Source organism: Myodes glareolus, chromosome 8, assembly GCF_982192425.1.
Source record: "Myodes glareolus chromosome 8, mMyoGla1.1, whole genome shotgun sequence".
Classification (NCBI taxonomy): Eukaryota; Metazoa; Chordata; class Mammalia; order Rodentia; family Cricetidae; genus Myodes; species Myodes glareolus.
The window spans coordinates 43,425,618-43,438,039 of record NC_142033.1 but is presented as its reverse complement, the minus strand read 5'-3'; the positions used below and the strand labels follow the sequence as shown (position 1 = coordinate 43,438,039).

The 12,422-nt window shown below is 45.7% G+C and overlaps 1 protein-coding gene across 1 annotated transcript in view; it reads right to left on the bottom strand.

Annotated features, from left to right (window-relative positions):
* Nucleotides 1-12,422, bottom strand: part of Rell1 (RELT like 1) — a 65,424-nt gene that overhangs the window by 24,629 nt on the left and 28,373 nt on the right. Inside the window, exons 2-3 of the mRNA XM_048414936.3 lie at nucleotides 7,921-8,145; nucleotides 6,155-6,226 (exon numbers count right to left, since the gene is read on the bottom strand). Of these exons, the coding sequence (XP_048270893.3) occupies nucleotides 6,155-6,226; nucleotides 7,921-8,145 (297 nt within the window). The remainder of the gene's footprint in view (nucleotides 1-6,154; nucleotides 6,227-7,920; nucleotides 8,146-12,422) is intronic.

Here is a 12,422-nt window from a genome sequence, read left to right as displayed (position 1 = left end):
GACATTCCAGGGTCCCTGATGAAGAAAGGGGAAGGTTTACTTTCCATTTGGCCAACTGCCTTTGCTTTCCTCTTGGACTACAAAAGCCCCTAAGTCAGGACAAATAATTCAAATTCATGTGACATAGGAGGACTTAATTTTGACTTACAATATTCACTCTTTAAAATCCCAAGTACGTGAGTTGTCAACAAAGGCAAATTGAGCTGAAGCGCTTAGGCCTGACCCACACCCACGCCCTACATTCCTACTTCTTACACGGTGGTCAGCCAAAGTCCCTGAGAGTGTCAAGTGTCTTTCAGCTCTTTAACTGCCAGGGCCAAAAGCTGTTACCAACTCCTAACCTTTCCATGGATTTCTAAAGCACTGTTCTCACAACTTACCGCAATAAATTCTCCAGAGAGGAAGGAATAAAAAGAAATTACTATTTACCATGTGAGCCAATGTAACATTTTACACATTCCCAGAGGACAACTAACTCTAGTTCCAGCTGATGTTGGGACTGTTGAGGTGAGGATGCACATGATCTGTGTGCTTCACAGTCTGACTTCCGTTGAGCCCTGCCCCGTTTCTGTTCCCTCCCCATCCTCTCATGACAATACAAGGCCAGAGATTCATACCCACTTATGACCTATAGCATATCTGTTGCCTTACATATCAGAGAGAGTGAAGGTCTTGTTCTGATTTATTTCATTTGGGGCTGCTCCATGAGCCCCGACTTTCACTACCTTGGGAAGCAAAACCAACTCACTGCCCCTTTTAGAAACCCATGGGGGAGGAGCGTGTTTTATAGAAATCCTCACACATGTCACCCTTTCCTAAAAAAAGTACTTTTGCCCTTCACAACTGTGAAGCTGTGTAAAAGCACTGCGAAACACAAGTTTTGATGTAAAACCAAAAGCGCTTGCTATTTTTTTTTAAAAAGCACTAAAATTAGACCATAATATCTCCACCCATACAACGGAAAAGACACACTGACTATGCAAAACACACTTCATAATCCTGTGACGTATGTCATCTTCCCTTCTGACTGTTAATGAGGATCCAGGGAAATATTTTTTTTTTTCAAGTAATAGGTTGGAGTTTGCTTTGGTTTGGATGTGGTGCATCTCCCAAAGATTCCTGTGTTGAGAGCTTGGTCTCCAATAGGGCTTCTGTAAGTACTATTATTGCTATCCTTGGCAACATACCCTTTGATGCTATTCTCCCTCCAGTTTGGTGCATGATGGCACAAACTGATCATGTGGGGGGTGGCACTAGGGGACGTGGTCCAACCTTTGAACAGTGAGTGAAGGTGAGTAGGTTACTGGGACACCACCCTCAGAAGTCAGGCGCTCTCCCTCAGTCCTCAAGAAGGGGTTGGTACAAAAACGAGAGGGCTGGGGGTGTAGCTCAGCAGCAGAGCGTGTGCTTGACCTGCACAAGGAGGGAGACTCTCTCTGGCTTCCTGGCTAACGTGTGCTCTCTTCCTTTCACCCATGCTTCCAACATGCTGTCATCCACTAAGACGTGACCCAGCCAAGTGGACCCTCAGAGTCAGATCAATGAGGCTGCTGATCTTGGACTTCCATCCTCCAAACTGCAAGCTACAGCAACCCCTCTTCCTTTGAGAAGCACCAGCTCTGTATGTTTCGAACTAACAGAGGTACGTAGTCTCGTATGTGGCTTATATAAAATACACGGTAAATGGCCAGTTTGCACTCTGTCATCGGTTACCAAACTTGACAGAAGAGAATGTTAACTTTTTTTTTTTAAGTGTGCATTGGTGTTTTGCCATGAGTCCCTAGAACTGGAATTACATACAGACAATTATTAGCTGTCATGTGGACGCTGGGAATTAAACCTAGGTCCTCTGGAAGAGCAGGCAGTGCTCTTAAACACTGAGCCATCTCTCCAGCACTTTGACAGAGGAGAAAAAATAACAAGAAAGGGAATGATGCCAGTGCTGGCTGCAATAGAATTTATAATGGTAAGCATTCAAGAGAGTTGTTTAAATTTACCTGAGAAAACAGTTCCATACAAATGATGAGTAAGTAAAATGCCAAATTATTTATTAGTTCTTAATGCTTTCGAAACTTCTATACAATGCACGAAAACCACATGACCACACAAACACTGCTCAGCTGGGCTCTATAGGGCAGGATAAGTTAAGAGATAGCAGCACTAGGGTTACTCAAATACTCGGCACTGGGGAGAAAATGATCAGTGTGTGGGTGTGTCAGAGAGCTCAACACCCTGAGAATTTACTGAGTGAACATCATGAGTCAAACAGGATCGTCTTTTGTTATTCATAATGCGCTCCCCATCATATCTGAGTCTACACTGATGAGATGAGTCAAGGTGGGGCCGGTAATCAGAAATGCCCATGATTAGAGGAAGGTAACTTTCAGCCCCAGCCCCTGGCTCCCAATACCTGGCCCCATGCCTCTCTGCCATTGTTTGCTCCCATGTTACATCCTTTCAAACAAACTGCTAAATGCTAACCGTATACCCCTGAGTTCTGTGAGCCATACTAGCAAATCAGCAAGCCTGGGTTGGGGACTGTGGAAATTCTTAGGTTTCTTAGCGTGTAAGTTAGAGGGACAGAACTGGCATGTAAAGTACATGTAAAGCAGGGCAGCCTTGTGGAACTAGGCTCTTAACCTGTGGGAAACCACACTCACTCCCCGGCCGAGTCAGATGTGAACTAAACATACACGGAGCAGGCATTCAGAGGTGAAGAACTGCTTGGTGTGGAAGACTCCACACACCCTACGTCGTGTGGTTTGGAGAGATGACTCAGGGAGTAAGTACACACTGCTCTAGGAGAGAACTCCAGCTTAGAGTTCCAGCACCCGTGATCAGCTCACCTACTAGAATTCCTCAGAGATCTAACACCTCTAGTCTCTCCAGGAATCTACAGTGATATACAAATACCAAACACACACACAGACAAACTCACATATATACTCAAACACACACACAATTTAAAATCAGTTTTTAAGAAATACTCAGTGTGACAGAGACAGCACAACAGAGAGTGTGCCTGGTCAACAGGTCAGCGCTGGAGCCGACCCCCGAGTGTGCCTGGTCAATGGTCAACAGGGCAGCGCTGGAGCCGACCCCCGAGGGGCAGCGACAGGCCAGCGCTGGAGCCGACCCCCAAGTGTGCCTGGTCAACAGGTCAGTGCTGGAGCTGACCCCCGAGGGGCAGCGACAGGTCAGCACTAGAGACGACCCCCAAGGGGTAGGGGCAGCGACAGGTCAGCGCTGGAGCCGACCCCCGAGGGGCAGCGACAGGCCAGCGCTGGAGCCGACCCCCGAGGGGCAGCGACAGGTCAGCGCTGGAGCCGACCCCCGAGGGGCAGCGACAGGTCAGCGCTAGAGACAACCCCTGAGGAGCAGGGGCAGCGACAGGTCAGCACTGGAGCCGACCCCCGAGGGGCAGGGGCAGGCCAGCGCTAGAGCCAACCCCCGAGGGGCAGGGGCAGCGACAGGCCAGCGCTGGAGCCGACCCCCGAGGGGCAGTGACCTAACCTAAAACTGACTTCTAAACTAAAGGCACATGCTTAAACCCTAAGCAAGGATGCCACCTTGGGACTCTGGCCTCTAAGTGTATACACCTTCCATCTCATTTCATTCCCTTCTCTGGACTACAGATTAAATTTACCCGTCTGACAAATTAAAAATGCAGTGCAGAAAACTGCTCCCAGGTCAACACAGGAAATATCTGAAACTGTATGATATAGGAGCAAATCAACGTGGGAAAATGTTAATGGACAGAGTGTGCTTCCTTTTATTCCTTTTAAATTTCTTATGAAAGTTTGAAGTATAGTTATAATTTACAAACATAGAGGGTATCTGTTTTGGAAAATAACACTGAAGTCTAACTAAGTTGGAATAAAGTGTAAAGTTGTGCTAACAGAAAACAAGCTGGGATAACAATGTGCTTGTTCCACACAGTGGAGAAATTTAGCCTCAGAGTCAATATGAAAAAATCCTAGGTTATAAACTAGTGTGCTTGAATTCAGCATTGCCAAACCCTATGCCCTGAAGGGAAGCCTCGGAAAGACAGACCCAAATCCAAGTATTCTTGTTTTCTGATCTTACTCTAAAAATATTTCTAAGTTTGTTTATCTGCTATTTTTTTTTTTTTGCAAACTATCAAAATTGAAAGAGAGAAATAGTATCGTCCGGTTGAAAGGGATACTGTAGTTGGAACCAGGCGGAAGGCACTAGCCATGTGAGATTGAACCTCGGAGCCTCCCTTCCTTCACCTGTAAACTGAGTACATGCCAACTTTACACGGATGCATTCAGAGTTAGAAGAGATCACACAGCAAACTACCAGATCTAAGTCAAAGACATAAAGCACTGCTGGAAAACAGGTGAAAACCTTAGGCTGGACCAGGTGGGCACTCTTGCTGAAGAGTATATAAGGGGGGTGGGAGGTCCCAGAAAAAGGCTGACGGCAGAAAGGTGGTACTTGCTGCCGGAAGCACATACCGTAGCAAAGGGACAAGGAGTGCCACAGACCTTAAAAATTACTAAGAGCAAAGAATCTCCTCTGGTTTGGGTGTGTCGTAAAGTTTACTCATGTGATGGGAACATTATCCCCCAAAGTCATACTGATGGCATTTGGAGGTGTGGCCTCGAGGTGACTGGGCCAGGCAGGCTCTGCCCTAATGAACACACCGGCCACTCATGGGCTCTTGGATTCCTGGATTACTGAGAGAGTAGTTTTGTCATGAAAGCAAGTTCTTTTTGACAAGATTGCTATGTCTTGTCATGTTCCCAGGTCAGAATGCAGTGACGAAGGTCCTCTCCAGATGCCAAGCAGAAGCTGGCCCCATGCTTAGATTCACTAGCCTTTAGAATGGTAACCTAAATAAACTTGTTTTTTAGAAATTATCAAGCTTGTGGTACTGTTATACCAACAGAAAACATTATCCTATTAAGATAACCTTGAAGATAACATGGTTCAGAACAATGACCCTAACTTATTTAATAACAATTGAATTCTTCACTTTAGAAGTTGGCTTAAAACAAATTTCCTAAGTCTGAGCATGGTCTATGATTCCAGCACTTAGGAGGCAGGGGAAGGGTGACCTGGGATTCAGGGCCATCCTTAGTTAGACACTGAGTTCAGAGCCAGCCTGGACGACAGGAGACCCTATCTCAAGAAAAAATATGGGAAAAAAACAAAACAAAACAAAACAAAACATGCTTAAGTTCTAATGCTGAAGTCCTTCCTAGAAGAATCAAACCATAGAGGAAGGAAGTACAGCAGTGTTTGTAAGCAGCTGGGGAGGGAGGAACGGGGAGGAAAGCGTGCATATTTCAGTGTGGGATATTGAGGAAGTTCTGGAACAGTGGTGATGCTTGTGTAGCACTTAGAATGGACATGGATGCTATGGAATTCTCTGCTTCCAAATGGTTGAACTAGTGAAAGAGTGTGTGTGTGTGTGTGTGTGTGTGTGTGTGTGTGTGTGTGAGATGTGTGTTTGTGTGTGTGATGTGTGAGAGCGTATGTCCTCACATGCATGCATGGGGGCCAGAAGTCAAAGTGGGCATCATCCTCAGTCACTCCCCTCTTCTTGGTTCCCTCACTGAGCCTCACCAACTGGCTAAAGAGGCTGGTCAGTACACTCAACCCTGCTGTATCCATTTGCCCAGCACTGGAGTTACAGGAACTTGCTGCCACTCCCCAGTTCTTACGCGGGTGCTGGGGATCAAGTTCACACCTCATGTTCGTGAAACAAGCATTTACCCACTGAACCATCTCCCCAGTTCCTTGAAACAGTAAATTTTATGTTTTATACTTATTACGATTTTTAAGTGTGGCCAACAGAAAGCAGGTAAAATGTAAACCCTCATGACATCGAGCACTTCGTGTGTGCTATTCCACAGCACTGCGTAGCGAGTGTGATTCTCACTCTATAGGAGGACACTGAGACTTTACAAAGTCATGTAGTCACACAGCCGAGCCATGGTGAGGCAGTGTGACCAGAAGCTATGAACCTGAGGGCTGGCTCTGTGTGATGCTGAGGCCACCAAAGGCTCACCAAGGAAACGCCCCGGTACAGTGCTAAAAGCTGAGGTATTACAGAGCTCAGATAAAAGCAGCGGGGAGATTTGTAATAAGAGTGAAACACCCCCAAACATGAACATATTCCTACCTTCGTTTTTCATGATGTAGTGGACAATTTGTCCAACAGTGTCACTGTTTTCATTTATGCTGTCATTCAACTCTAAAAGAGAAAAAGAATAGGACAATGTTACAAATGTCACCACCAAGTCAGGTAGACATCGTCTTAGAGCCCAAGACATCACTGAACAACGTTCAGAAAGTCCAAGCACCCTCACCCAGTGCTGAGACTCTGGCTTTGGTCCTTCAGCCCCCACCTTCTCAATATCACAGTTTGAGTTCCTTGGGAAAAGCACATTTATAAATTAAAAGAAAAAGGCTCAGGGCTGTCCATCAATCTCTCCTGAAACTCAAACATCCACTCGTCTTGTATGATAATACCATAATGCATTTATATCTGGCCCCACTGTTCATGTTCACCTAATAACCCTCAGGGGAAACAAGAAGAAGGCTCACGAAAAAAATACCGTTTCCTTGACTTTGACCTAATTGCAGACTTACTATCTAAAGCTGGTCTACTGACTTGTTTTCAATTGAATTAGTAAGTATTAACCCATGTTTATAAAACACAATTTTTCCCCTTAAACAAGATACCTAAATTTGGGTACTAGTTATTTGTTTACAAATTCAGTTTACTTTGAGAACCCAGTACAGTACCAATAGTACACGTGACAGTCAGCAGGAGGAGGAACAAAGATCACTTGGAAATCGATCTGTATAATTTATTTAGCATGACAGAAGAAAGAGACTGGACTGAGACGCCACATCCTCCTAAGGAAGACGCATGGAGCAGGGCAATGGCTCACCCCTGGACCTGCAGGAATGCCCTCTGCACCCCAAGGGCAGCTTCTCTCCCACGCCCACTGATGTTTGGACAGTCAAAGTGGAAGCTGCTGGCTGAGCCAGCCTCCACCGGTTCTGCTCTGTTGACAAACACTCAGCTGGCTTGCTCACTCGCTGCTGCTGGTGACTCATCATGGTCACCAGTGTGCCTCAGCCTCAAAGGTCATCGAGGGCGGAAAAATCAACAGTCCGGCAGGCTGGCAAGGACTGAGAAACCTTCCCCCATGGGCCCTGCGGGTATGCTCTACAGGTGACCAGCTCCAAATATCACCTCTCCACAAAGATGCCACAGAGTGGCTGAGCGGACTAGAGAGTGATCCGCTAGACCCTCAGGCCCATCAACAAACCTCCCCACGGCGTGCCTGGAAAGGAATATCAGCCAGGAAAACAGCCTCTGTGGGGCTTACCCCAACACTACCTATCAGTGCATGCGCAGAGGGAAAGGTGAGCCGCCCTGACACTCACATGGAAACGTCCTGGCCGCACCTCCTACTGGCCTACATCCACTCATACAGATTTTAGCTAGGACCCCTCCTCCCGTAACACAAACACCACAGACCTGGTAGATTCGTTTCATGTTCCTACCATTCTTATTAGAATCTTACTCAGTAAGTAGCAGCAAGGATTAAGGTTTATGAGTGGCTAGAGGTGCCAGTCACCAAAACACCTTGCCTCAAAATTTCACAATAACCCTTCAAGGTGGAGACTGTCCTCATTAAAGTCAAGGTCAATAAAATTAGAAAGAAATATACCTGGTGAGAATAAGAGGCCCAAGGCTACCAGGCGCTGAAGTAAATACTCAACAAGTATTCAGCAAATGTAGGCAAGGGTTCAAACTCCAATTGCTACAGACAATACAGTTTCCTCATTTAAAACAATGAACTATATATGAAATTTTTATCTAGTGCCTGTTCATCGACCCATTTAGGAAAAAAAAAAGTAAAGGTTATTTACCTATCTTTTCCACCTTTTCCTCTTCTACTTCCTGCTCAGCCTCCGTCGTACACCGATAGCCTTTCTTCTTAAGCAAGTGGCAGATGAGGACACCGAGGAGACCCATGATGAAGAAAACAGGGACGAGCACATACGCGATGTACTCTGGGTGTCCGTTCCCAGCATTGCTGGCAGGTGATGGTGTCGTCTCTGCTCGGGAGTGTAACGTCCGGCTGCCAGTGTTGTCTACAGAAAGGGAAATGCACAGCGATGTTAGCTTGTGACAACCCTCGGGAGACATGTCCATTAAATGCTGTGTGCTCCAAAAGCTGCAAGCTATACACAGGTCTGGGTGTCCTGAGGCAGGGGACAAAGGATGAGATCACAGGCTAGAGAGGAACAAATCCAAAACCACCTCCTGAACTATGAGGTCTCTATGACAGAGGGTGTAGGAGGCACAGGATTCTAGTAGAGTGCCCCCACAGACTAAGCATGTAGTACAGCTTAGCACTTAGTAGTTAGGGGGCGAATGCCCAACTCCACCTTTCAGCAGCACTCCGACAAGGAACAAGGATCTAACAACCAAATTTCTCTGCCTCTTAGGAAAGCAGCACCCTACCACTACCTGCACATCTTTCTACAAAGATGGAATCAATTATTGTGGGTCAAACACACTCAAGTATTTCTGCAGAGGCAAATGTGTACCCTCCTGTCAAGCACATCCCAGGGATGTAAGTGCATCACACCAAGCCAGCCAGCCAGACATCTTGTCCTCGTTTGCATTATGTTCTAGATGGATTTACTGAGGAGCACAAAGATGGGGGGCGGGGACCAGGGATGACCTCAGATTTCTGGCCAAATATAAAAATAGAAGCTCGTGCATGTGTTCATTCGTTGATCTAAATAACATGTACTGTGTGTCTGCTGTGTGGAGAGCTGCAGTTGAGAGCCGGGACAAGAGAGATAAGGACACTAGTCCATTCCCATCCGGGAGCTAGGAAGGCAGCACCAGGGTAGCATCCAGATCAGGGCACACGGAAGGACTTCGTGTGCACTGAGAAATGACAATACTAGGGACCTGTCCACAAGGAAAAGGAAGCTGTAGAGAAGGTGTGGTTTGGAAAAATGATGTTCACTTTTAGATCTATCAAATTGACTTATCCCAGAGGCAGCCTGAAAAGGCGGACAGTCTAAGAGCCATGTGGCCTATGGAAAGTAAGACAGAGAAATCCTGGGCACCATCATGGCAAGCGGCCAGGAAAGCGAAAAAAAAAAAAACAGACTGCAGAGAAAACCTGTGGGATGGATGAGGGAACAATGAGAACATGGAGAGGAAAGGAGCCTCTCCACTCCAAAGGCTGACTGAAGTCTCTCCATAGACGAGAAGAAAGAACCGCAGCACAGCTAACAATTGCTGTGTAAGCTGCTGATACACGGGTGGATGATGGGTGGATGGGTGGATGGGCTGGTGAATAGGTGGGCAGATGGATGGGTGGATGGAAGGTTGGATAAACGGATGGATGGATAATGGGTAGATGGATGGGCAAGTGAGAGGGAGGATAGATGGAAGGGTGGGTAGTTGATGATGGATGGGTAGGTGGATGGACGATGGAGGGATGGGTGGGTGGGAGGGTGGACAGATGGATGGGTGATTGATGAGTGATGGTGTAGTATGAGGGGCCAGCTTGTTGGGGCTTCTGTCCCGACCAGTACCACACAACCGGCAAGCCCCAAGGAAAATCAATCACACAGAGAACTCTATAAGTTATAAAACTGATTGGTCCATTAGGTCAGGCTACTTATTAGTTCTTATGACTTATCTTAACCTATTATTCTTATCTATGTTAGCCATAATGGCTTAGTACCTTTTTCAGCTGGACAAGTTACATGCTGCCTCTTTGGTGGTCTGCGCAGGAGTGTGGAGGGAGCTTCCTGCTTCCCAGAATACTCCCAGTCTCTTTTCTCCACCCCTACTTCCTGTCTGGCTTTCCTGCCTATACTGCCTGCCTGGCCAATCAGCGTTTTATTAAAATATGATTGACAGAATACAGATATGATGGGTGGATGGATGAATGAGCAGGGTGGGGAGAATAGATAAGCAGATGGGTAGATAGACGGATGAATAATTTTATTTTGAAATAACAAAGAACCAGACTTGGGGGCCTGAAGATATACAACCTAGTACTCATGTCCCCTCCTATTTTCAGGGGAACTCTATAGAGTGAGCCCTCCTAACTCCCGTATCCAGTGTTAATTGTAACCTTACCTTGTTAATTGTAATCCTGTCCATACCACTTCTCCCCAGGAACCTCCTATGCAACCCGTTGAAGAAAATAGTTTCAAAACCCACACAGGTGGCCTATGTGTCTCTTGTAAAGACAAAGAAGCCCACACCCGGACTCTGCTGTATGTTACTTTCTTCTGAGTATCTCTCCTGCTTAAAAGTTTTAATAAACTCTGCCTCTGCTTCATTCCAGCTCGTCCTGAAATTCTTTTCTGTGTAAAAGCCAAGATCAATCAATTTGGGGTGCCTAAAAGATTAGGGGAATTTGTTGTGTGATGTTTTATTCTTTTGGCTTTTGGAGGACCCTACTACCCAGCTTCCAAATAAATCACATACAGAGGCTTGTTCTTAGTTATGAATGCCTGGCCTTGGCTCGTATCTAGCCAGCTTCACCTTAAATTACCCTAACTACCTTTTCCCTCTGGGCTTTTTTCTTTCTTATTTCTGTCTATCTTACTTTCCTTCTTACTCCATGGCTAACTGGCTGACCCTAATATCCTCCTCTCCCTGTTCTCTTGCTCCTCTTTCTGTCTCCTTCCAAATTTCTCCAATTTATACTATCTGCCTGCCTGCCCCACCTGTCCTTGCAACTGGCTCACTATTGGCCATTCAGCTCTTAATTAGGACCATCAGGTGTTTTAAGCAGGCAAAGAACCACGGCTTCACAGAGTTAAACAAATGTAGCATAAACAAAAAGTCACAGACCTTAAAATAATATTCCCCAACAGGATCAGGATGTTGCCAGTATAGATGGGGCTTTGTCCCTGCTACCTCTGGCTGAACACTGCCCCAGGAAAACAAATAGCAAATGAAAGAAGGCGGTCAGGTGGGTGCAAAGTAAAGGAGAATGCAGCATTTGGCTGAAATGAAGTCTCGGCTCAGACTCTGATGTGATAAAAATAAAGCTTCCTGCAGAGAAAGCATTACCTACCCTGCAAAAGAAACTCCAAAATCAGAAAGGCAGCATTCTCAAGAACATGCCCGTGAGAAGAACAAGTGTTGTGTTACTGTACTCACTCCTGGTGTGACCAGGGGCACAGGTCATGACTGCAGTCAACAGTTTCAAAGTGCATCATTTTGCAAACCGGAGTCCATGAAACAAAGGGCTACTTCTTTCTCACAGGGAAATATCCATTATCTTTGAGCAGTAAAGGAAATTGCTGGTTTCTTCAGGCTATAAATGGTTGCATTTATTACTTTATCAGGCAACCTCCAAAATTTGAAATAGCATATTTTTTCTTATTTCTCATTCGAACACACACACACACACTGCACCTGACTTTTCATACCAATACACTAAACATATAACAAAGACCTCACAGATTATAATACAATTTTAAAATTCCCTTTTCTGTTAAGCTGATCTTTTTGCAGTTAGATACACAAATACTACTGTCTGAAGGATTCATTAGGGTAATATGTTGTATAAGTTTATAGCCTGGGGCCTAGACTATATCATGTAAGTGACAGAAGGCTGCACCATTTAAGTTATGTAAGTATACTGCTGTCTGATGAGGTATCCTATCACTAAGCAATGCGGATCTATATACAGAAAGTATGTATGTATCTATATATGATGCATAGATATGTACTAGACCAGAAACATTTATTTAACTTCTTTACAGTTCTGAGTAAGCCTGGTTGGCTGCTTGCTTCCTTCCTTCCCCTACCACACATTTCAGGACACAGGAACATCTGAAGACCAAACAGCTTCCTCAGTCACTGTCTGTTTCAGTCAGAAGGTGAAGGTCAACTAGCGTTGGGAAGCAGGAAAGAGCGGTGGGGCTCAGACCCGGTGTCAAACAGCATCTCTGACTCCTGAGCTGTGGCTGAGAATGTGTCTTCACTGTGCACTGGGCACCTGTAAACTCTCATTGTATGTACAGAGATGGGTGAGTCGCAAGCAAGAATCATTCACGAAAGCTGCAGATGGGAAGAGCCATGCCATCCTAGAGATGCAATAAAACACTGAAGTTAAAATCCAGGCTGTCTGGGAGATGGAACGGTTCAGCCACTTAAGAGAAATCTCATCTTCAATGAGTAAAATGTAAACCTTCAACACTTGGTTTCCTCATCTGTAAAATGCAATTACTGACTGAAGCTAAGCCGGGGCACGGTAGCACACACCTATAATGTCAGCACTGAGAAGAACTGAGACAGACAAGAGTCCGTCTCAAAACAAGCAAAGCGCTGCTTGTGCCCTCCATGATCTTAAAACACAGCCCATCTTTAGATGCTA